The 23,066-nt window shown below is 49.8% G+C and overlaps 1 protein-coding gene and 1 long non-coding RNA gene across 2 annotated transcripts in view; one reads left to right on the top strand and one right to left on the bottom strand.

Annotated features, from left to right (window-relative positions):
• The window catches only part of LOC123019393, a 38,247-nt gene that overhangs the window by 9,806 nt on the left and 5,375 nt on the right, over positions 1–23,066 (bottom strand). The window contains exon 2 of the long non-coding RNA XR_006413922.1: positions 9,285–9,465. This is a non-coding gene — a long non-coding RNA (uncharacterized LOC123019393). The remainder of the gene's footprint in view (positions 1–9,284; positions 9,466–23,066) is intronic.
• LOC123019392 (synapse differentiation-inducing gene protein 1-like) lies at positions 14,480–17,128 on the top strand. The gene is made up of 2 exons (XM_044422220.1): positions 14,480–15,174; positions 16,488–17,128. The coding sequence occupies exons 1-2, from the start codon at positions 14,845–14,847 to the stop codon at positions 16,632–16,634; spliced, it is 477 nt and encodes a 158-aa protein (XP_044278155.1). The 5' UTR covers positions 14,480–14,844; the 3' UTR covers positions 16,635–17,128.

Consider the following 23,066-nt stretch of genomic DNA (forward strand, 5'->3'; position numbering starts at 1 on the left):
GCCTGCACCATGAGCAACCCAAAATATGTGCAGATCGATGACAGTAAGTTTGCCACTCCTCCTCTGCCCCCCTACGAAGAGCCTTCAGCGGGACCAGTACCTTCCATGGGCTACAAGTCACCTCCATCCATGCCCCCCAAGTACGAGACCTGCAGGAGCCCACTTGGAGCAGAAACCCACCAAGTACCAGTCCTTCAGCTTCCGCAGACCATCATCATGAGACAAGGCCAGCCCAGCCATGAACCGGACCACCTGGCCTACTCCATCTTCACTATGCTCTGCTGCTGCCTGCCCCTGGGCATCGCTGCCTTGGTTTACTCAACACAGGTGAGAGTGGCGGGTGGAGGAGAGAGAGGGAAGGACACAGGGTCGGAGAGGCCTCTAGAAAACATCAAGAGGCCTCACCATGCATACTGCTCTCCATTCCAGATAGCCCAAGAGTGGCTATATAGTTGTGCTTTGAAGCAGGAGGGAAGGAGCTGGGCTGGGGCATCATCAAGAAGAGTTTGCAACCTGCTGACCCCCATCTCCTCTCCTCTCTGCCCCCTTCCCTGCCCACTTTACCCCCTCTCTGAGATAGATTTAGTGGCCTTGCAGAGGCATCTGGCAGGTGTCTTCCTATGCTGGCTGCAAGGAGGGGAAGGGGATCGGAGCACAACCCTTGTTCTCCAGCCTCAGACCTGGGACTTCAAGCTGTCCTATGGGCCCCGGGGAGCAGCCCTATATCACCCCTGCAGCAGAAACTCCTAAGCCTCTGAACACAGGGCTGGCGAACATCTACGCAAGGAGAGAGACGGTGTTCTGGCACCTCGCTCGCCCCCGTACTCACGCCCTGCACTTTTCCTCAACTGCCACCTAATTTAGCTCCAGGGAGCAGGAGGGAAGGAGGCTGAGTACTGACAGGAGCTGGCATCACTCCATGGTCCCACCCTTATCCCCTTCTCGCCCCTCAGCATGACCCAGAGAAGGAAGGACGGAAAGTGCAACCAAACACCAGGCTTTGGTGCTCCAACTTGGAGATCACAAGCTCTCAGGATGGGACTCCGAGTAAATTTAAGGTCTTCCAGATGATGTCAGGAGGCCATAGGAGTGGTCCTTGATGTGTTTTCAGATCATCACACTGGGAAGGACTACTGACGATCATCTTGGCATGTCATGAGCAGAGCAGCTGGAGCCGGGGGTCAGACTAGATGGCCTGGGAGACCCCTTCTGACTTGCTCTGTTTCTGTGCTTCTATCTTAGAGATCAGGCAGGTTCAATGAGAGAAGACAATCCTTCAGGTAACCAGGTCACAAACCCTGTGGAACTTTAACTGCTAATGCCAACAGCTTGAGTTGGGTTTGGAAATGGACTGGCAGACATAACTCATTGCAGCAACCCAGATGAGAAGTATGTAGGCTGCCTCTGGCCAAATAAAGACAGAGCTGGTATATCAGACCACCTGTGCCTCTAGGGACCATGCTGGATCCAAATGATGGCCCTGATCCACTAACCACTGACAGTGCCTCCAGCTTTGTCTGGATTAAGTCTAAGATTGCAGACCTTCATTTGGTCCATTACTCTGCCCAGGCTCTGGCTCAGAAGAGCCCTTGATAAAAAAGGAAAGATAGAGCTTGGAGTCAACTACATGTTGGAGAGACTTTAGCCCACTGATGCGTGAGGAGTCTGGTTCAAGGGTAGGAATCCATCGGATTTTCTCGGCTCAGCTCCCCAGGCTCTCGCCTGCTTTCTCTCTGCCCTAGGTCTACCTCTGCCCTAAGTCCGTGTGAGTCCCTGCAGCCAGCTTGCACACACGCTTGCACAACGGGTGCACAGCAAGTGTCTGTCCCATTGTGCAAGCAGAGTTCTGCTTCCATGCATGTGACCTGCAGGGTTTGCACATTTTGCATACTTTGTGCAAACAATTATGCATTTGGCCCGATTGTGCAAAGACTTGTGCACCTGGCAACGTTTATGTAAGGAAGCCGCTGGCCTTCCCAAGTGTTTGTGGACTAGATCTTGGCTCAGCTCGCCTCCTGGCCAGGCCAAGAATGGCAAAGGAATCTGCTGAGTGCAAGGAGGCTGGATTGGGGCCTGGTGCTTGCAGTCCTATGGATAGCCTCCCCATTGCTTTCCAATAGATGCTGAGCACCATGGAGATGCAGCACAATGCCCCCTCGACATCACTTCCGGAAGCAGCCACCCGAGTGGGAACGGGGCCCCCGCAGCGCACCACCCCCAGCTCCCAGCCCAGGCATTCCTTCCCAAGGATACAGTGGTTGCTGCTTTTCAGATTTTTCCAGGTTTTTAAATCAGACTTTAATGCCTGCTTGAAAGAGCTGACCCTGCTACCAACAGGTCCCCCCTCCTCCCCACCTGTACTTATAATGGTATTTTAGCCTGTTTTTAATGTTGTTACCCACTTAGAGAGCCCTTAGAAGGCTCTTCAGTGGCCTGTAAATCCAAAAATAAATAAATGGTGCACAAGAATCAACAGGCTCATACTCCCCATGCCACTATCTCAACAAAAGTCATCCCACAGGACAAGACAGGCAGATCCGGTCCCTGAAACAGACCTGAAGCCCTTTTGAAATGGGTTCAGGTACACAATTTCATTCATGAGTGACTAGTGACAACCCGGCCAAGCATTAGGTCAAGGAAAGGGATGTTGGCTATTGACCAGATCCAGTTTAGGCTTTTCCAGAAGCGGCCTATCAACCATCTCCTGTAAAGAGGCTGCCACCATCCCTCTCAAGAAAAATTGCACCTCCTTGGACCTGGTCAGTTATTCCCTCCCAACCAGATTTAACAAGACACAAAGGGCCAAACGAGCACAGAGGTGACTGAACAGGCTCGGCCAGTCCACATCCTCAGGCCTGAGCCACCGGAAACCATTCCAGCAAGGTCCAGATCAAGTTGGTGGTGGCAGTCGATGATTAACTCATAAATGGTAAATACCAAAGTAACCTTGTCAGTCAGTTGCAAACAAACACAAGAGTTGTGCAACAGCCTAAATACAGCCTGGCATAGTGCTGCATGCATTTTCACAGGCTAGGGTTTTCTTCTGCGTTTTATCCGAGGCATGGCATGTCCCCACTGAATCCCGCAGCCCAGGAATTTGCTGTGTTCTCTCAATATAAATGAAGTCGTCTGTAGCCACTATGTAGGATCAGCAGTGGCGGGAGCAAGGAGGGGCATCTGCCAAGGGCCCAAACCCCAGGAGAGACCCATTAGCAAACGCTCCCTGGGTTTGCTTCTCTTCTTCACCCTGGCAACCTGCTTGTTCTTGTGCCTCTTGGTCTGGCCCGGACAACGACGCTTCTAAGAATGGTGCTTCTGCCACGGCCTCTTTGCTCAAAGGCTCTTCTCCTGCCAAGAAAGCAGGTGGGAGCAATGATGAGGAAGAAAGTCAGGAGAAAGAAAGGAAGGAGCAATGGAAGAATACCCATTGCCAGGGCAATGGCGATGCAAAGGCATACTTCCTGAGGGAGGGGGCCCACTGAAGTGCCTTGCCCAAATGAGAATACGCGATGCCCAGAGCTGGCATTGCACAGATAGAATTTGTGACTCTTTTCCAAGGAGTAAAGTACCACAAGGATCCTATGGCCAGTTGGAACCACCTGTCGGACAGTAGAGAGAACCACATCTCTTCCTTGCCTTCTAGGGACGGGTTGCCACATGCCAAAACCTCCATGCCTTTTGCAGACTGTGGTAACTTCCCAGTTAGTCCCACCAAGTTTCCATGTTCCCCCAGGACCTGGCACATCAAGGAAGAGGGAAGGGTGGCATTACGCCCCCAGCCCTACCCATCAAAGGGAGAGGAACGTCTCCCCCACCCAGCACCCTCGGGGGGCCCTGCTGTGCCTCTCATCAGCTCCGTGTTGCATGAAGATGCAACATTTCAGTAAGAAATGCACAAAGCTCATTGAGCATCACCTAAAATGGCATGGTCGATTTCCCAAGTGAAATCTGGGAAGCACCCCTTTGAAATGTGTCTAACAGCACTGGACTGGGCTGGAAATATAAATGCCTTCTCTCTCAGTGAAGGTAGCTTCCATGTAGCCTGAAGTGCCTGATCCTGCCTAATCTTGGAAGCTAAGCAGGGTCAGGCCTGGGCAGAAGTGGGATGGGTGACCTGAGTGTATGTTTCTATGATTGTTGCTGTCAACTGCCTAGAGAGCTTTGGCTATGGGCGGTATAAAAATGTAATAATAATAATAATAATAATAATAATAATAATAATAATAATGCCTTTGAAAGCTTGTGTTATTGCATTGGTTCTCTTTCTGCACGTCTAACATGAGCAAGAGGATAATGTCTAAATTCCTAACAGTGTGTGTCTGAACATGCACACGCATATACACACAAAGAAGCCAGGGACTATCCAAACTAACAGTGTGAGATTCAGCCAGAACATGCAGATCAAGGCTTGAGTACCTCTGCTGGGCTCCAGCCTCAGACCTCATGATTTCTGGCAAGTACCTGACAGCCCAAGACAAACACAAGGGACTAGCCACTTCAGCATGACAGAAATGGTTTCCAGGTGCATTTTCCCACTGATCCACCATTCATCTCTTTACCTCCAGACACAAGATGCCAACCGCGCTGGAAACATCATAGCTGCTCGGCGAAACTCCAGGCTGGCGCTCATTTTGTCCCATGCAGCACTTGGGGTGGGGCTCAGCTTCCTGATTCTGTACATCATCTTTTTTGTTACTAACCAGACAGGCAGCAAGACTGAGTACAACCCCTAATCACCTATCACGGTGCCATGAGGCTCCCATCTGAAGTGGCACTTCCCACCTGGGCACCCGCCACCCACCCCTAGCTGAGTGATGCACAAGTCAGAGGAGTCTTGGCTTAGAGTCCTGCTCTTGGAATCACTCAGTCAAGGGATCTGCCATGAGCCAGTTCACATGTGCTTTCATGCCATGCGATTTCTCCACCCTTGACTAAATGCCTAGAAACAGAATGCACCGACTGCAACGCGTCGCACTTGATGGAACATCCAGCAATCTGAAAGCTGTACCTGATAAATTTACAATGGTGACTCAAAACAATAGAATGGGGAGGGGCAAACAGATAAGCATCAATGGTCATCTGGGAGCTTTTGGCCCATGTGATGGTCAGTCAAGACCCATATTAATGGACTCGGAAGCCGACGATCAAATAAGAGTCCAATTCTGAATTTGCCCTGCTGTAAAATAGACACAATGAGCTCAATATTCGTCCTGAAGCCCGTGCAGTGCATCAGCAGTGTAAAATTGGATCATTCCTTGGATTCTCATCAGAACCATCCTCCATGCCGAGTGGCAATGTTGAAAATTAATGGAAGTTCTGGTTTTAGCATTGTTTAGTTCCTTGTGACTGCTAATCAGAAGCAAATGTTAGCATCACAGTACAGCAAACTCCACTCTATTTAAGTCCAAGACATAGAACCAGTTATACAGTAGATGATTTCAAATGAAAAAGCATATAAATGCTACTAAGAGGATAGTACAGGGATCAAGAATCAGTTCTCTCAATATACAGCTTTCCAAACTAGACAGCTGGCCTCAGAATGTGAGCTACTTGAAGGAGAGGATGGGTGTGAGTTTATCTACTGAATGATCCACCATCAATCCAAATTAGCAGACCGATTAACTAGCATCTAGCATTTCCTGCTGATGGGCCCCCAACCTCCTTGAAGACTGAGCCAAGTCTTTGGGGGAAGAGAAGGAGGAGGGAGTCTTCAGCTGCTTTGGACTAATGGGCAGAAGCTTCTCCTTCAAACCAGAGTGATGGTTACTTTGATTTATGTCACTTCTGTATTACCGACTTGTAACACAAACCAGTCCAGCTTGAATAAAGAACTGTGTGTTTAGAAGACTTGTCTTGATCTGCTGGAAAAGAGGGAAGGAGCAGAACATGCTCATGACACATAGCCCAGTCTTTAAATCTCTAATATAAGATAGTCCCTACCTACATGTGATTCATTTAATGAATTGTGCAGGGTTTACTTGATATGTGAAATAGGGATACCGACCTGCTGGAAAACTCTGCCCATGAGTGGCCTAAGCCCTGTACCACCTCTGCAGATTGCCAGGGATGTGCACAGCACCAGACACCAGCTGTGACTTTGCCTCTCTGTCAACATAATCTCCATGTTCTCGGAATCCTTAAATACTGGGGACACTGGGAAATGCATTTAATAAAAAGCGGCAAAATGCAACAGAGGCAAACTTCCAGCTGGTAAGGGGTAAAGAATATATTAGAATGAATTGAAACAAGAGGATATAAACATTCCTTGACACATATTGATTGTGCAATCATTTTTATTGACTCCAGTAATTTCCCGACTCAGCACCAGCTTCAAATTCACTCCCTATTTGTTTCTTCTACAGCCTCTAATACCAGTGGTGGAGACAGCTATGCAAAATGATTCCTGGTACTGTTAGGAAAACAGGCAGCTGCCTCCAATCCAATCCATTTATTCATCTAGCCCAGTATTGTAGCCGCAGGCTGGCAGCAGCTCTGCACAGTTTCCAGATGTGCCTGGAGATGCCGAAACTGGACCTGGGGCTTTCTGCATGCAGAGCTTGCACTCTGCCACTGACCCACCCACACGCCCTTCTAAGATGCTGGGGCCACAGCTTCTCTGAACTAACAGGCATTGTGGAGGTGCACCACCCACCTGGGCTTGGTTCCTTAGGAAGGAGCTCCTGGAACCCTGTTGTCCTTCTGTAACATGTGCACAGATTTAAAAATAAGCAAGTGGAACATAGCTGGATGCACATCACTTACACCAGACCTTCAGTACCATAACTCACTCCCAGCATTCCTCCTGGCCATGCTGACTGAGGCTGATGGGAGTTGATGTCCACCACATCCAGAGAGTATCAGGAGCAATCCTACGCATGCTGGCTAGGGAATGCCATGAGCTGTGGGCCTTTTATTGTCTAAATAAGTTGTATTACTTCTTGTTATGGCCTAGTTGAGTTGCTGAGTTCCAGGCAATTCTGTTTTTATTCTATGCACAGCCCAGAGAACCCCATGGGTGATGAGGCAGTTTATACATGGAAGGAAGGAAGGAAGGAAGGAAGGAAGGAAGGAAGGAAGGAAGGATTGCACCCTTAAACATTTGGATGGCCAAATCCAGTACTCCAACATCACATTGTTGTGAAGACAACCGGTGTGCTAAGCTGCTTGCAGAGCCCAAATGTAGTCTTCCGTACGCCTCTTCACCATGTCCTCAGGCTCAGAACCTGTCCGGTTGCTGTGCACTGAAACACAGACTACAATAACCCCAGCCCCCCTCTCCCTCTCCCCCCCTCTCTCTCAGAAGCCAGTGGCAACTTTGCCAGGACAAGCAGGGCAATTCCCTCCAGCACCCCTGGGCCCATTATCCATCTCCTGTCTAAGTTTCTAACCATCCAGAAGTATCAGGAGGAGGTGCCAGGCAGCCACTGACCCTCCCAATCTTCCTGTGTTCCAACTCACATCGGCCCCAGTGAGCATGATGGTTGGAGCTGCCCTATCTGCGTTAGGTCCATGTCCCACTTTCAGCTCTGAAATCACACTGGGTATGCAATCTGCATGTGCCCCTCCAGCCCCACAGCAGGAATGGGGAAAGCAAAACACCCCTTATCAATCTCTTTGCCTGGATTATTGATCACCTACTTCCCCATGCTACCCACTCATTTCTTCTAAGAGGTGAAGTGTGGTGGTTTTGTCCAAGAGCCAGCGCAATACTTAAGAATCCCTTAATCGGAGAAGCAGAACAAAGCGGGCTGTTGTGTAAGGCAAGCATCCAGCCAAAAGAGGAGACGGAGAGATCAGCTGGGTACCACAGCAGAAGGAAAACGAAGGGTGGAGAAAAGACTGAAGGTGAAAGAACAGGGCGTCCCACAGCTGATCCCAGTGGCTGAAAAGGAGGAACATGGAGCACTGAGTGAAGCGGAGAGGCACCACCTGCAAAACTACCACAAGGGGGGAAGCAAGAGAGCAGACCCACAACATGGACAACCCGAACTATGAGAACATGGAAGGCAATGATCCTGCCTCTCTGAGTCCGCCTCCGTATTCAGAGAACCAGCCCTATGGAGATCTCGATCCGTGGAAACTTCCCACTGTGCCAGCACTCCCTATGTACTATGAGACAGCTCTCCCTATGCCACCTGAGCACCAACCTTATTATGGCCCACCTGCAGCAGAAGCCAACCAAGGTCCTGTCCTGCGACCTTCACAGGCTGTCTTCATCTCAACTGTCCAGTCTACCAGAGCACCTGATTATGTATCCTACTCCATCTTTACTATGCTTTGCTGTTTCCTACCCCTGGGTATTGCTGCCCTGGTTTACTCTATCCAGGTAAGTATGTGGGGGTGGAAGCAGGAGATGCAGTGCTAGAATAACATGGGTGAGAGCCTGCTTTCATAGTTAGTGAAGGCCTGACCCCCACCCCCTACCCCATGGCGGCTGCTCTTTTATTGGGGCTGGGAATGGTTTGCCTTACACCAGGGAGAGCCTGGGCTTCTGCATTTTCCAAAAGCCCTTCCCTGAACCCCATAACTCCAGTACTAGAACGATGTGCAGTGGAGAGAATGAGGCTGGATGCATGGAGACCACGATATGCCGCTTGCTGCATGTCCTGTTAGTCCCCAGAGGGGAAGCTGTGTTAAGTCCACTGCAGCACAGGCAAGATAGAGCTGTATGGATTTAGGGTAGCAGCTGTTTTCAAGACATGCTGGTGTTTTATCTGAGCTGCGACATGCCATCGTCAAACTCTGGAATGCAAACGTCTGTTTTTCAGAGCTTTGGCAGGAATTTGCTTCAAGAGGGTGCATGAAGGAATCAATTGCAGGAAAATTTACCAAGGGGTAACTTAACATGTTAGAAATGCCACCTGGCAAGATGATTCTCTGGAATACCCTTTCAAGAGGGAAGGGTAATGTTACCTTTCTTGCATCTTTTGGCCAGGGGCTCGGGCTCCACCTGGTGAAAGTTGCAGATGACCAGCTTGTCCCATACAGACTGGCAAGGTCCAAGACAGATCTCTGCTTATTATTACTCTTATTATTATTATTACTATTATTATTATTATTATTATTACATTTCTAATATGACATAAAGACAGAGAGATCAGACTGGACTATGCTTCTCCCTTCTTCTAGCACATCCTGGAGAGAGGAGGGGGAGAGCACATCCCCTGCCCTCCAGGTTCAACCATCCTGCCACTTCCATATGAAGTGCAACACAACTTAACTTAAGAATATGACCTCTTTGCACAAAGTCCAATGAGCATTGAATAAAACGATGCTTAACTTACCAAATAAAATCAGCTGCATGTGTTGGGCCTACACACTGGATTTGACATGCATGGTCTGTATTCAAACACTGGTCTCTTTGAAGGTTGGTAGTATTGTACGTAGGCCAGATGTGCCAGCTGAGTTTTTCTGTTCCCCTCCATGTAATAGCTCAGATAAGAAGAGAAATGCCATCTAGTTAAACTTTTTTGTGAGGAGAAAGAGAAAGAATTAGGAAGAGATGGGGTGTGGCACAGATGAATGACTGATTCTATAAAGAACCAAAAGTTTCAGCTATGCCAATTTATTGGATATTTTGTTCCTTGAAGCAGAGTGGAAGAGGAGATGGGTTAATAGGGGAATTCTTGTGTGTTGGTTACACCTAATGTGTGTGAGTGTGTGTGTGTGTATCATCTTTCTCATTGTATAATTCTCCTCCTTCTTTCCTTTCTATTTCATTTCATTTCTTTCCTTCTTCCTTTCCCCATTTAAACCTAAAATGATGAGATTACATTCTTGGTAAAGTTGTTAGATGTAGAAACCCAGCCAACCCTCTGTATCTCCCACTGCAGCTGTACCAAGAACGTACTGTCTAAAACCGGTCTAGCTCGGAGCAAACAAAACAATTCTTTGTTAGCCAATGCAAATCCCATCGCCTGTGGGAAGACGAGGAATGTCGGCCTATTGCTTTTTTCACTGAGGCATGACTTCTTTCCCTTTCTGCCTAGACCCAAGATGCCAACGACTCTGGAAACAGCACCGCTGCTCAACAGTATTCCAGGCTGGCACTCATCTTGGCCAACATGGCGCTGGGAGTGGGGCTTGCATGTTGGATTGTGTATATCACCATACTTGTTTGGTGAACCCTTCTGAGCAGGCCAGCTTTCAGCCTATGGGGGAGAAGTACATGCAAGGACACATTAATCCTAAGGTATCCTAAGAGACCTCCCCACTGATGCACATCAAAGAAATCTTGGGTTGACCATGCTCTTTGAGTCAACCAGCAAAAGGATGTGCCTCAGGCTGGTTTACGTGTGCATGCACATCAGGCAAATAACATGCATTTGAACATACATGTATGTACATTCACGTACATTGATGACCCATGATCAACTGTGTCAAATGCACAGTGCTACATTTGAAATGACTTCAGGGGATCTGACAGTTCAGTCTAGTGAAAGATTTGTGATGGGTCGTCCACAGCAAGGGATAAACACCGTGTGTGATCAGGCTGTATGACACCCACATAGCACAAGAGTACAATGAGAACAGGCAATGCAATTGGATCCATAGGTCACATGATTTTAACCTTAAAGATAGTCTAAAAATAATTTTAAGTACCATATATAAATTAAGATTGGTCTTCTGAAAACTGGAAACATGGTCTGACTCCCCTGTCCCAAAATCATGAGATGGGTTAGTTATGATTGCCTTTTCCAGGTGCATTTCTACTGTTTGCCCATTCTTTCACTCACCCTCCCTTCTGATTCTAATCATTGCTTCTTCATTTTTTACTTGATAGCTCCCATTTCCAACCCTCCTGCCTATGCTTCCCAATTTATTTAGTCTGCTCCCCCACTCTCCCATCTTTCACAGATGAAATAGGGACACATTTATAAAGCCCCGATTGCTCTCTAAGCCCTTCCTACACACACACACACACACACAGCTTGCTCTGATTCGGCCTTCCTCAACCTGGCGCACTGCGCAAGTGTTGCACTACTAGTCTCCTCGTGCCCAGCCAGCATGGGTGTGAGGTATTTGTTACATTTATTCCAACTTCCCACTGAGGAGCCCAAGTTGGTTGACATGGTCCTTCTCCTCTGCATTTTTCCTGACAACGTCCCTGTGAGGTTAGGCTGAGCTTTAGTGAGTGGCCAGAGTCACCCAATGTGTTTCATGGCTGAATAAGGAGTAGCACCCACGTCTTCTAATGTCCCAGTCGGACATGCTAGCTGCTACCCCATACTGTCTCTTGTGATCCAATGGATTTGGAAGTCATTAGGTTAGTGGCAGAAACTTGCAAATAACTCCAGAAGTGATGGCAACCTTAGGACACATGAGTCCAAAATCAAAGAAACAGAGGGGATCAAGAAGCTGCTGCCCCACTTTTGTGAGCTAAGATTGTTCATGCCCTGGGAGACATTTGACAGCTCACCTTCTGACAGCTGTCAAATGGGGAAATAAAGTTACCTACAAGTCCTGTGGAGTGATGCCCAAGGTGGCTACCTGCTGGACTTTGCTGCTAGGCGCCTCCCTGCCCACTGCCCGTTCAAGGTACCCAGTTTCCAACCTGCACAATGGTGGATGTCTTAAATCTCACATGTGCATACAAAATAGGCATGTTTGGGAATATTAATGGGGAATTAAAAACAAAATATGTATCAGCCAGGAGCACCCCATCCAAGCTTCCACTGGGGCATGTTACAATGTGAATCATGGCAACCAGTTTTCTCGAACTCCACCCTCTACAAAATATCGGAAGAGGGGAAAAAAACCACAGCAAGCCCAAAACAGCCACAATTACACGTGGGAAGAGAAAATCCAATGCCAGCTGCCTCCATGTGTCATCTGGGCCATGTGGGGAAAGTTGACACCGGAAAGTTCAAGGACACACTTGGCACAAGTGGCAACAGGTTCTTGCCATTCTCGCCCAGCAAGACAACAATTGATTGATTCATTGGTTGATCCACTGAGTAAATGATAGCATTTATATACCACCTTTTATTCTATTCTGAGCTTTATGGGAACAACCTGTGTTGCTGGTCTCGACCATGAAGCAATGCAGATGGTTCCTATGAAGCTAGAATGAAAGCTGCATTTGATAAAGGGGGACCACCAGAAGGATGCAGTATGTCCCTAACTAGGCAGAATTATAAATAAGCCCTACCCACTGAGTTCACAAAAGTGCGGTACCAGATCTGACTCAGCTTATCTTGAGGCCTGAACCAGCATGTTTAGCCACTTCTCCCTCCATAATATCCTGCTCTTCAGCCTCAAGCACTACCTTCTGTTTCCAGAGCCCCTTTTCATGCTCAGGTCTGTGAAACCCTGCTATTGGCATGAGTGGTGTGCGTGAGAGAGAGCAGTGCCAGCTCCAGATGCTCCTCACCAACATCGTCCCCAGTCGCTCTTGCTCCTCATCTTCTTTCTCATCTTTGCTCCCCATCACCTGCTTGACAGGCAGAGAGGCGGTAAGAGAACACGTCACAGTATGTGCTGCTGCTCTCTCTCCCTACCACTGTGACCTGGGCCTCCATGAAAGGCAGGTGGACAAGCAGGCTTCAGGGGAGAAGAGGGAACACAAGCGCCGGGCCATTATCAGTGGGATCCTGGTGGAGTGTGGGCCCTCAGCAGCTGCCCAGTCATGTCTACCCATGATGCTATGCATCTGTTTGTTGAAACAGAATAAAGGCAGGCAGGGAGAAAGAGAGAAAGATCAGCACATTTCACTTCCTCTTCAATTAGGAAATGGCTTCATTTCATATCAAATGTGCAGATGACATGAAACTGAGGAGGGGAATGCCAACTTTTCAAAAGAAAGGGATCCCATTCCAAATAACCTTGAAAACCTGAAAATGAGGCAGAAATTAACACAAGGAAATTCAGCACAATTCTGTGCAAAGTTCTGCATCGTGTGTGATGGAGTGGATAGGTTCAATGCCCATTTATCATATGGGAGCTACCTGACTTGGCAGTAGTATATTTGGAAAGGACCTCAAGATAGCAATCGATCACAAATGAAATCCGAGTCAGCATAAAAGAAAAAAAGCTAATGGGATTTCAGGCTGTATCAAGGGAGCCGTGGTTTCGGAGGAAGGCTACAAAGATGGTCAGTAATGCAAACACTGATTCTTATGAAGAAAGGTTAAAGGAACTCAGTGCATTCAGCCTGAAGAAGAGAAGATGGAGGGACACCAAACGTTGTGACACAGAAAAAGGCAAAGTCTTGTTACAGGGTGGCCAAGTGTCCTCTTTTAGAGAGAGCAGGCCTCTACTTGAAGGGTTGCCAGAAGACGTCTATTGGATGTGCTGTGCAAAACTCCAGATTAAAGATCATGAACCACCAGAAGGAAGAGCTGGGCTTTGACATTGTCTATCCGCACCACCTGGACAGCAGACTGAACAGGTAGGCACAAAGGTCCCCTGCTCACAATCTCCAATTTTATGGTGAGACAGACTGAATAAATTAGAACTGTTATTATAACAGTGCAGCTATATGTATAGATCAGCATGTTCAAAACACATGCAAATGTATGTCTTCTGTTGTCCTTGCTGTGTGTGTTTGTGAGACCCTCTGTCTCTGCTTCCCCAGACAGCAGGACTATATCTAATGGGTGTGTGTTTCTGGAGGGTAGCTTTTGTTTGAATATTTGGAGAAACATCTGGATAGTATAGCTTGTTCCCTGGCCTTTCTATAGGAACCAACTACCAGGAGGAGTGAGTAGGTTCTCTTAAGGAGGTCTTCAGGAAGAGGCTGGGCAGTAACTCTTCGGTATGTCCTAGAAAGGGGGGGGGGGTAGACTAACTTGTTGCCAAGCTTCCTTTAACCCTAAGAATTCCACAAAACAATTTATGGTACCTGCATTTTTACAGTATGCTCCTGGGATACTCCAGTCTGGAGTGGGAGGTGATGGTGTGTCATCCCACTGGCCCCTGTGGTGGACTCAGGAGAACCCCACCTGTATTCTGCCCAGTGTTGTGATTCCACACGGGGGATTCTAAAATTATGGGTGGCATTAACCCATGCATATACCCTCACATGGAGTGGGAGAGGAAGGAAAGTCATCAGGCAGTAGCTGGGTTCAGACAACATGGTAACTCACACTCACGATCTGACTATGAGTTGAATGTGGGTTGTCATTATAGGCTGCTTTACAAAGGATTCATTTTCTTACAGCAAAGCAGTGCAATGAGTTAAGGTTTTTAAAGAAAGCATTGCATTCAAGTCAAGTTCTTCCTGTTGCATCAATATCAAATCTAAACTAAGAGTTCTGTGCTGATTTGATTCTGCAGAGATACCCGTTCCTCCAAAAGGAACAGCAAAACACGATTATCTGCATAATGTGTTAAAATGACGGTGTGGGGGGTGGCTGGCAAGAAGATCCTCGGGATGGATATCGGTTAATATAACGCAGTCCCTGTTCGCAGCTCTGAAGTCATGGGTGAGGTCATGCGCTCCAGAGAAAGAGCGTGTCCTTCGCATCTAAGCGGGAAGTGAAACCGGAGCCCGCGCTCCTGCTCATCCAGCCCGCCCCGCATCGTTCACTGATCAGATCCAACTTCTGCTCATTCCTTCTCCCGAACGGCTGGGCAAGTCCTGGCTGCGAGCAACACGCAAGAGCGCCCGTGAGCAAAGAAGCGGGGAGCAGGGGGCTGCGTCGCCCGGCGAGGGTCCAGCCAAGGGGGGTTCATCCCCACGAGGAGACCACCCAAGGAGGAGGAAGGCGAAGGCTGCGGGGAGCGCGCTGAAGCGGGGAGAAGGAGTGCAAACGAGAGAGGAGGGAAGGGGCTCCGCAGCAGCTCGACGGAAGCAGCGGGACATCGCCGGAGAAGGGCGGGAGAGCAGAGGAGAGCTGCGCAATGAGCAAACCAAGCTACGAGACGGTCGAAGGCAAGGCGCCCGACCTCCCCGAGCCACCCCGCTACTCAGAAGTAGACAGCCTAAGGCATCCTGAGCCACTGGCCCCCATCGGCTACGGGGCAGCTCTCCCTGAGCCCAGCCAGGGCCAGCCTCCATATGGTGCACCTGGGACAGGATTCAAGCAGGGCCCCAGCATCTTGCCTCCTCAGGCCGTCTTCATCACACCTGTCCAGCCCACCCAGGAACCCGACTATCTGGCCTACTCCATCTTCACCATGTTCTGCTGCTTCTTCCCACTGGGGATCACTGCCTTGGTTTTCTCTATACTGGTAAGCCTGTGTGAAGGAAGGTGGTAGCTGGTGGGGTGGAGCTCCAAAGCTAGAATCACATTAGGACTGGTCTCTTCCTGAGTGCGACCAGGAGGCAACCCCTTAACTTTGGTGTTAGCCAAGCTTTTGGTAATGATGGTGGGAGGGGGGAGTTATCAGGGCTCCTGGGTTTCAGGAACCCCCACTCATCTTTCAGCCACTAAAGCACTGTCCTAAAGGTAGGAAGCCTGCAGCTGCCTAGAGGGAAAAGGCCCAGCAAAGTACAAAGGTTGATGGCAATCAAAAAGCAGAAAGAGCAGGATCTGAGGAAGCGTGTTTGCCCTTGAGCAGTACTAACTTCCCCAGGGAAAGCCACCATTGCCTGCTGCTCAAATACAAGAGCGAATCTTGTGAAACCTTAAAGGTGAGTGGATTTCCAGTTACAGCTGTTTTCACAGACATCTCCCGTCTCTCTCGCTCCCTGCCGTACAATAGGGCAGACCTAGGAGGAGAGGCTATCTAATTTCATCCGAAGTTGTAAGTCTTCATGACAAAAGATAAGGAAGCTGTAGGAGGAACCAGGGTGTGAGCCAGGTGTTGGGTTCTCTGGACTATTGCACAGGTCCGTAGTACAAGCTTGGGGACTGGAGACACGCCTTGTTCCTGCAATACCCCATCTACACACACACACACACACACACACACACACACACACACACACACACACACTCTCTTACTGCTTATGTGCATGTTAACCATTTTCAGGCATTGGGGTTTCTGTGAGAGAGGCCCCAGAGGAAAATGCTCGGGTGAAAAGGCCCTGCAAACTTCCGTGACTGAGGAGTTCACAAGCACAGAAGGAATGCCTTGTGCAGAGAAGCCTTCTGTTTACGCTTCAGCACATTGTATTTCCATTTCCCCTTTCTTGGGCTGCTTCCAGACGCAGCTTTTGCTGTGTGGCCCCTCTGTGGCGAGCATGGAATGTTTACCAGGCAGCTACTCCTAACCCGCCATGTCTTCCCAACTCATCTCCCTGGCATTTTTCCTTCTCAAATCCCAACGCAGACACTGATAAAGAAGGGGAAGTTGGAATAGCTGGATGATGCCTTCTGATTTATACTTTTAGGAGCTGCCCATCAGGAACCACCCATTTTCTGGCACTCCCTCACATACACAATCTCAGACCATAGGGTTACTTGTGGCAAAAAAAAAGTCTGCTAGCCAGTGCACAGGCCAGTGCCACAGCGGCTCGGGACCACCCTCTGCTGCCTGCCCAAGGTGGCAAGCACTGTCATGCGTTCACTAATCCAGCCTTTATTGCTCTTCCTCCCCAGACCCGAGAAGCCAACTTTGCGGGGAACCTGACCGCAGCACAGCGAAACTCCCGGCTGGCACGCATCATGGCCCACGCAGCGGTTGGGGTGGGCCTCTGCTTTCTGATCCTGTACATCACCTTGGTGATTTTCTTAACACTCAAATAGTGGGGGAGATGCCTGAGGAATCCGTTGCGGGATGGAAGTGCAGCAAACCTGCTCAGCTGGGCCACCTGGATGCTGTCCAGGCCACCTCGGGTGGCTCTGGTGGGATCACTTGTAAGCGAGGCCTGCCAGTGGGTTCCTACTGCCTTTTGCTTCAGAATGGAGCTCCGGTCTCAGTGAATTTGAAATATGGCAAGCCACGGGTCGCTCTACGCCCCCGTGCATTCTTTCAATTCGAGTCCCCGTCGTGCCACCGGTTGGATCCTGCTGGCCGCATTCTTTAGTTGGCTGGCTGGGCTGCTTTCACTGGATTGCTCTCTTTTCCCCTGTCCTGCAACTGTCAGATATAACCCCATTGTTAGCACAGAATATTGTGTGGGCATTCAAGCCCAACTGTTGTGATTTGCTGCATGTGCTGTTGTGAACAAGTACCCAGAGAGCTTTGGCTGCTGGGCAGTATGGAAAATGAAGGAATAAAGAAACAAAATACACTGTCACGGCCTGTTTAAAAGGGAGCGACCGGATTACGAAAGGCCCCCCCCCACAAACCCGCCATTTTACTCTGCAGTGTTGACCCACGATCATGGACCCGATCCTTGATTATTGCTTGGATCCAGCACAGATCCTCATCATTTCATAGGATTTCGACTGATGCCGCTAACAGCGGGGGCCTACACATGTTTACGCAGAACTACCTCCCCGTCTCACTGCGTTCAAGACGGCTGTTCCCCAAGGAAGTGCATGTAGGCTTGCAGCCTTCATCTTGGGCTTAATCTGTTCAGTTCACCAGCTTCCTAAAGCAGAGGGTGCTCTCCTTAAAATCGAAGTTGGCCTTGCCCACTAAACAGTATTACACTACATTTAAAGCCTGGCTTTTTCTTCTTGGAAGAAACGCAAGGCATCTTACATCTGTCTCCGCACTTTCTGTCCTCAGAACAACCCTGTGAGGCAGATCAGGCTAAGAGTCTGACTGGTCCAAAGTCACCCCGAGAGTAAGGAACTAAAACCTAGATTTCCTGACTCCCATTCCAGCTCTCCAAACATTGCAACACCTGTGGAACCACTAGTCCTATCATCCCTGGCCAACATAGCTGCTGGCCTGCTGAATTGGATAATGAGCTGTAGTCCAACACAACGGGGGGGGGGGGGGTACCAGAGTGGGGAAGGCTGGGGCTTGGTGGCATGCAATGATGGGGATTGCAATCCAGTGCATCTGGAGGGCACCTCCTTAGAGAAGGCTGATTTTCAAAGCAGGTCAGGTTCTTACCTACAAGAAGCCAGAAGCCAATGCTGACATGGCTTAATAGCCCCCGGTTTCTTATTTCAGCAGATTAAAACAGCTGCATCAGCTAGTGTAACCAGAACTAAGGAGTAGAGAGACTTGGGACAGAGGTAATAAACTTCAGGATGCTAGGTATGGAAAAGTCAGGTTTTATTCTTGTTTTTTTTACTTTTGATTCTTTTACCTTTTTTAAACTTTTGATTCTTTTGCACAAGTCAAGTCATAGAAAAATACAACCCCCTGCCCTGAAAATATGCATTTGCACACATACAGCACCAGAGCATGAAAAGGTATGTTTTTCAGGAATCTGCATAGTTTTGTGCAAATGTAAATGTCCATGAACACATTTGCACAAAATCCATTCCCATCAGTGAGTGGACGTGGCACAAAAGGTCCCTGAAAACATGCAGAACTCGGATGGAGCAGAAGCCTTTTACTGGTCGCAGTGGTGGAGCCCTGCCCACCCGCTATTTGCAGCAGTGGATCTCTCACCCAGAGATCTCTGCCCTCCGAGTACCCTAACAAATGAATTCTTGTTTCAGGTTCAGCATAATGTAGTTCCTTACAGCTGCCAATAATTTCAAAACAGGGCAACAAGCATGAGACTTGCAATTCAGCAAAACATACACAATGCACAGATTTAGAATTTAAGTTTGACGCCCTTGTCATGGTCAGATCACTTCCTCATAAGGTTTGAGCTCGAGAGCAGCCTTTCCCTCTGTAAGGGTGCAGACCAGATTGTATTGGTCCTCCCCCGGAGCCGGATGGATCCTGATGGATTCCTGAAAGCTCTGGGGGATTTTCCAGTTGACAAGGCTGGTGATCCTGTCGATGCCCTGGCTGAACTGTGGAATGGGGAGATGACCAGGGCTATTGACATGATCGCTCCCAAGCGTCCTCTCCCACCTGGCAGAGCCTGTTCATCTCCTTGGTATACACCTGAATTACGGGCGATGAAGCAGGCTGGGAGATGTCTAGAGCGTAGGTGGAGGAGATCACGGGGTGAATCTGGCCGAACACACTTAAGAGCGTATTATCGGGCCTATGCTGTGGTGGTGAGGACGGCGAAGAAGAAATTCTTCTCCGCTTCCATTGCCTCCTCACAATGCCGTCCGGCGGAGCTCTTTTGGGTGGTGCAAGGGCTGATACATCCAGGCCCAAAGAAAGATCTCGTACCACCCTCAAAGGCCCACTGTGACGACTTTGCCAGGCATTTCAGGGAGAAAATCGCTCAGATTCGTCACGAGCTTGACTCTACTATTGTACCAGATTCTACTGAGGAGATGCCAACGACGCCGTCGAGTCCACAATTAATGGATGAATTTCAGTTGTTGCGGCCTGATGATGTGGACAAGGTGCTTGGACAAGTACACCCTACCACCTGCTTACTAGACCCATGCCCATCCTGGCTACTTAAGAAAGCCAAGGACAGGATTGGCACCTGGATCCTGGAGGTGGTCAACACCTCTTTAAGAGACGGTCGGGTAGTCCGACCAGTCCTAAAGAAGGCATCCCTGGATCCAGAGGTGGCTGCCAATTATAGACCGGTGGCCAACATCCCGTTCCTGGGCAAGGTGCTAGAGCAGGTGGTGGCGGGACAACTCCAAGCATTCTTGGATGAAACTGATTATCTGGACCCATTTCAGTCTGGCTTCAGACCCGGGTACGGCACTGAATCTGCCTTGGTCGCCCTGTACGATGACCTGTGCAGGGAGAGAGAGGGGGAGTGCGTCCCTGTTAGTTCTCCTGGACCTCTCAGCGGCTTTCGATACCATCGACCATGGTATCCTTCTGAATAGGCTGGCGGGATTGGGAGTTGGAGACACCGCGTGGTGGTGGTTCCGCTCCTATCTCAACGGCCGATTTCAGAAGGTGGTGCTGGGGGACTATGGCTCTGCGCCATGGCAGTTATGCCATGGAGTTCCGCAGGGGTCCATTTTTTCCCCCTTGCTATTCAACATCTACATGAAACCGCTGGGAGAGGTCATTAGGAGGTGTAGGCTGCGGAATCATCAGTACACTGATGATACCCAGCTCTACCTCTCTTTTTCAACCAACCCAGGTGAGGCAGTGGCTGTGCTGAACCAGTGCCTGGCTGAGGTAATGGGCTGGATGAGGGCCAATAAACTGAAGCTCAATCCAGACAAGACAGAGGTCCTGTTGGTGGGTGGTTCGGGACTCGGGATGGGGACTTGGGCCTTGTCCTAAATGGGGTTGCACTCCCTCTGAGGGACAGGGTTCACAGCTTAGGAATGATCCTCAACCCTGAGCTGTCTTTAGAAGCCCAGGTGACGGCGGGGGTGAGGAGCACTTTCCTTCAGCTTCGGCTGATCCATCAGCTGCGTCCCTTCCTGGAGAACGACTGCCTGGCGACAGTGACACATGCGTTGGTAACTTCCCGATTAGATTTCTTCAACGCGATCTACGTGGGGCTACCCTTGAAGACGGTCCGGATATTTCAATTGGTGCAGAATAGAGCTGCCAGGCTGCTGACGGGGAATGGGTGTTGTTCCCATATAACCCCAGTTCTCCGTCAGCTCCACTGGCTCCCGATTGAAGTCCGGGCCCAATTCAAGGTGTTGGTCATGACCTATAAAGCCCTCAATGGCTTGGGCCCTGGGTATCTAAAGGAACGCTTGCATCCATATATGCCCTCCCGCCCCTTGAGATCAGCAACAGATGCCCTTCTCCAGGAACCCTCTGTGAATGATATTAGGAGGGTGAGTACCCGGAGGAGGGCTTTCTCTGCAGTGGCGCCCCACCTATGGAATGCGCTCCCCAGAGAGGTCCGCCTGGCACCGTCGTTATTTGTGTTTTGGCTCCAGGCTAAGACCTTTTTATTTAAAACTAATTTTAAGTGTTAATTTATTATGCAGGATTTTTTTTTAAATTTTAAGCCGAGGTGCACAAGGTTTTAATATTGTTAGTGTATAATTTTGGTATGATTTTGTTTGTTTTTGTTTTTGTTGTGAGCTGCCACAAGGCTTTGTTGCAATGGGGGGCGGCATAGAAATGTTTTAAATAAATAAATAAAGCATAAAACCAAATATATTATGGGCAGTGACCAATGAACAAATTCCTATCAGAATCATGCATTCCTAGCTACAACTGAAGTTGGTTCTAATACAGGGGTCTCAAACTCATGGCCCGCGGGCCAATTCCCGGGACGGGTGGGGCACGGGGAGGGGCCCTGCAGCCTCTGGGAGCGAGGCGGGATGAGCGGCCCCCCAACACCGCGGGGGTGGAATACTTGATGCAGCCCAGCCTCACCCAGACTCTTCTTCCAGCAGCCCCCCGGTAAGTTGAGTTTGAGACCCCTGTTCTAATAGCACCTCCACCCTCCTTGTGCATTCCATGAACTGTGTATGGATCACTTGTCACAGGGAATGAAGTTGGTTTACTAACGTTATTTAATCAAGGGGAGGCATCACCTTCATTAAAGAGCTCTGAAATCCTCAAAATGCTGTGGGATTTCCTTTCAAACTAACAAAAGGCTTCTTGTTTTGTTAGTTGGGGGTGCCTACAAAGTGTAGAAACCTGGTGTGTCATGGCAAAGTCACATTACAGCTCTGTGTACATAAGACAGACGCACGAGACATGGCTGGTGGGATTCGTGCCAATGAGCCGCCGGCCACACAGGTGCCCTGCTGGGACCTTGTCCCACTGCCACGCTCTCTGCAAGTGCTCCTTTATCGCACAGGACAAGCGTGAGAACCCTGCGGCTCTCCAGATGTTCCTGCTGGACACCAATTTGCACCGGGCCCAGCCAGCATGGCTGACGGACAGGCATTCTAGGAACTGTACTTCAACACCATCTGGGGGTGGGGGGCAGGTTCCCATCCCTGCCACAGGAGGTAATGGCAACCATTCGTCCAAGTCTGGGATGCCCAAGCCGTTGGCCACATCCCTTTGGGTCGCTGCAAAGGCCACAGCGAAAGCATGCAGCAGACTTAGGCAGCTGGAAATACGTCGAGGCGGCTGGTTCCCAAGCAGCCCCATGGCAGCCTCGGCCATGGCTTCTCGCCCTTGCTGTGCTTGGCTGCTTGGAGAGGACAATGACGGCATTCTAGGAAGTTCTAGGCAGACCTCGCATTGGTCCCATGCTTGTTCAGGCAGCGGTCAGTTGTCCTAAGCTCCTGGAGGTGGGCTCAGCTGGCCCCACCAATGAAGCCTTCCATGGCCACCCAACCAAGGCTGCTTTTCGGGAGTCAGTGGCTGGTGCTTGTTCTGTGATGGCCAAACTGTGTTTTGACCTTCACTGGCTCTCTCTTGACCATTCCTGCCTCAGCTTGAGCCAACCTATCTGACTGCTTAGCTGTCCTTTGAGCTCTGCCTCTACCACAAACACTCCTGCCTCAGCCCAGTCCCCATGGAACGGAAGCCTGGGTGCCTGAGCACTGGCCTGTCTCAGTGTCTTGCTTTGTTCAGTTGGCTTCAGCTGGGAAGTGGCTGGGGAAACCCATGATCAGCTGGGATGTCCCGGTGAGCCCTCGCCACCCCTGGGCTATGGGGCAGCCACCAACTGATACCAGCCTTACCCTGGCCTCCCTGGCACCGGGGGTAACCACAGTCCGGTCTTCCAGCCTCCTCAGGTCACCATCATCAGACCTGCCCAGCCCACCCATGAACCGGATCACCTGGCCTACTCCATCTGCACCATGCTCTGCTGTTGCCTGCCCCTGGGCATTGTTGCCTTGGTTTATGCCACACAGATGAGTCTGTGTTGGAGGGCAGGGGCCTGATGCCATGGAGGAAAACAGGGGACAGAGGAGGCTGGCCGGTTCATCTTCCCTATAGGCCTGCAGAACACCTGCTTTTGGAAGGGACTGGCCATGATTTGGCGAAGCCCAGGAGGAGTTGGGGACCAAGGTTCTGCGAAAGAGGCTTTCCCGCCCATGAGTGTGACGTGCTACAGGTGAAGCAGGAAGCGTCGAATCCAGTAGCACAGCAGCAGGCTGGCATGCGGAAGGACCCAAGTCTGATTCCTTTTCTCAAGGTAGTACTAGGAGAGGACTTGCAGGAAGTACCAGAGAGTAGCTGCCTGCCTGTGTTGACGATACTAGGCTGCATGGAGCAAGAGTCTGACTCAGTATGTGGCAGCTCATTATTTTTCTAGGGCTGGGATGGGCACAGCTACTGGAAAGGGGACTGAC

This window comes from Varanus komodoensis, unplaced genomic scaffold (assembly GCF_004798865.1).
Source record: "Varanus komodoensis strain SLA01 unplaced genomic scaffold, ASM479886v1 scaffold122, whole genome shotgun sequence".
Classification (NCBI taxonomy): domain Eukaryota; kingdom Metazoa; phylum Chordata; class Lepidosauria; order Squamata; family Varanidae; genus Varanus; species Varanus komodoensis.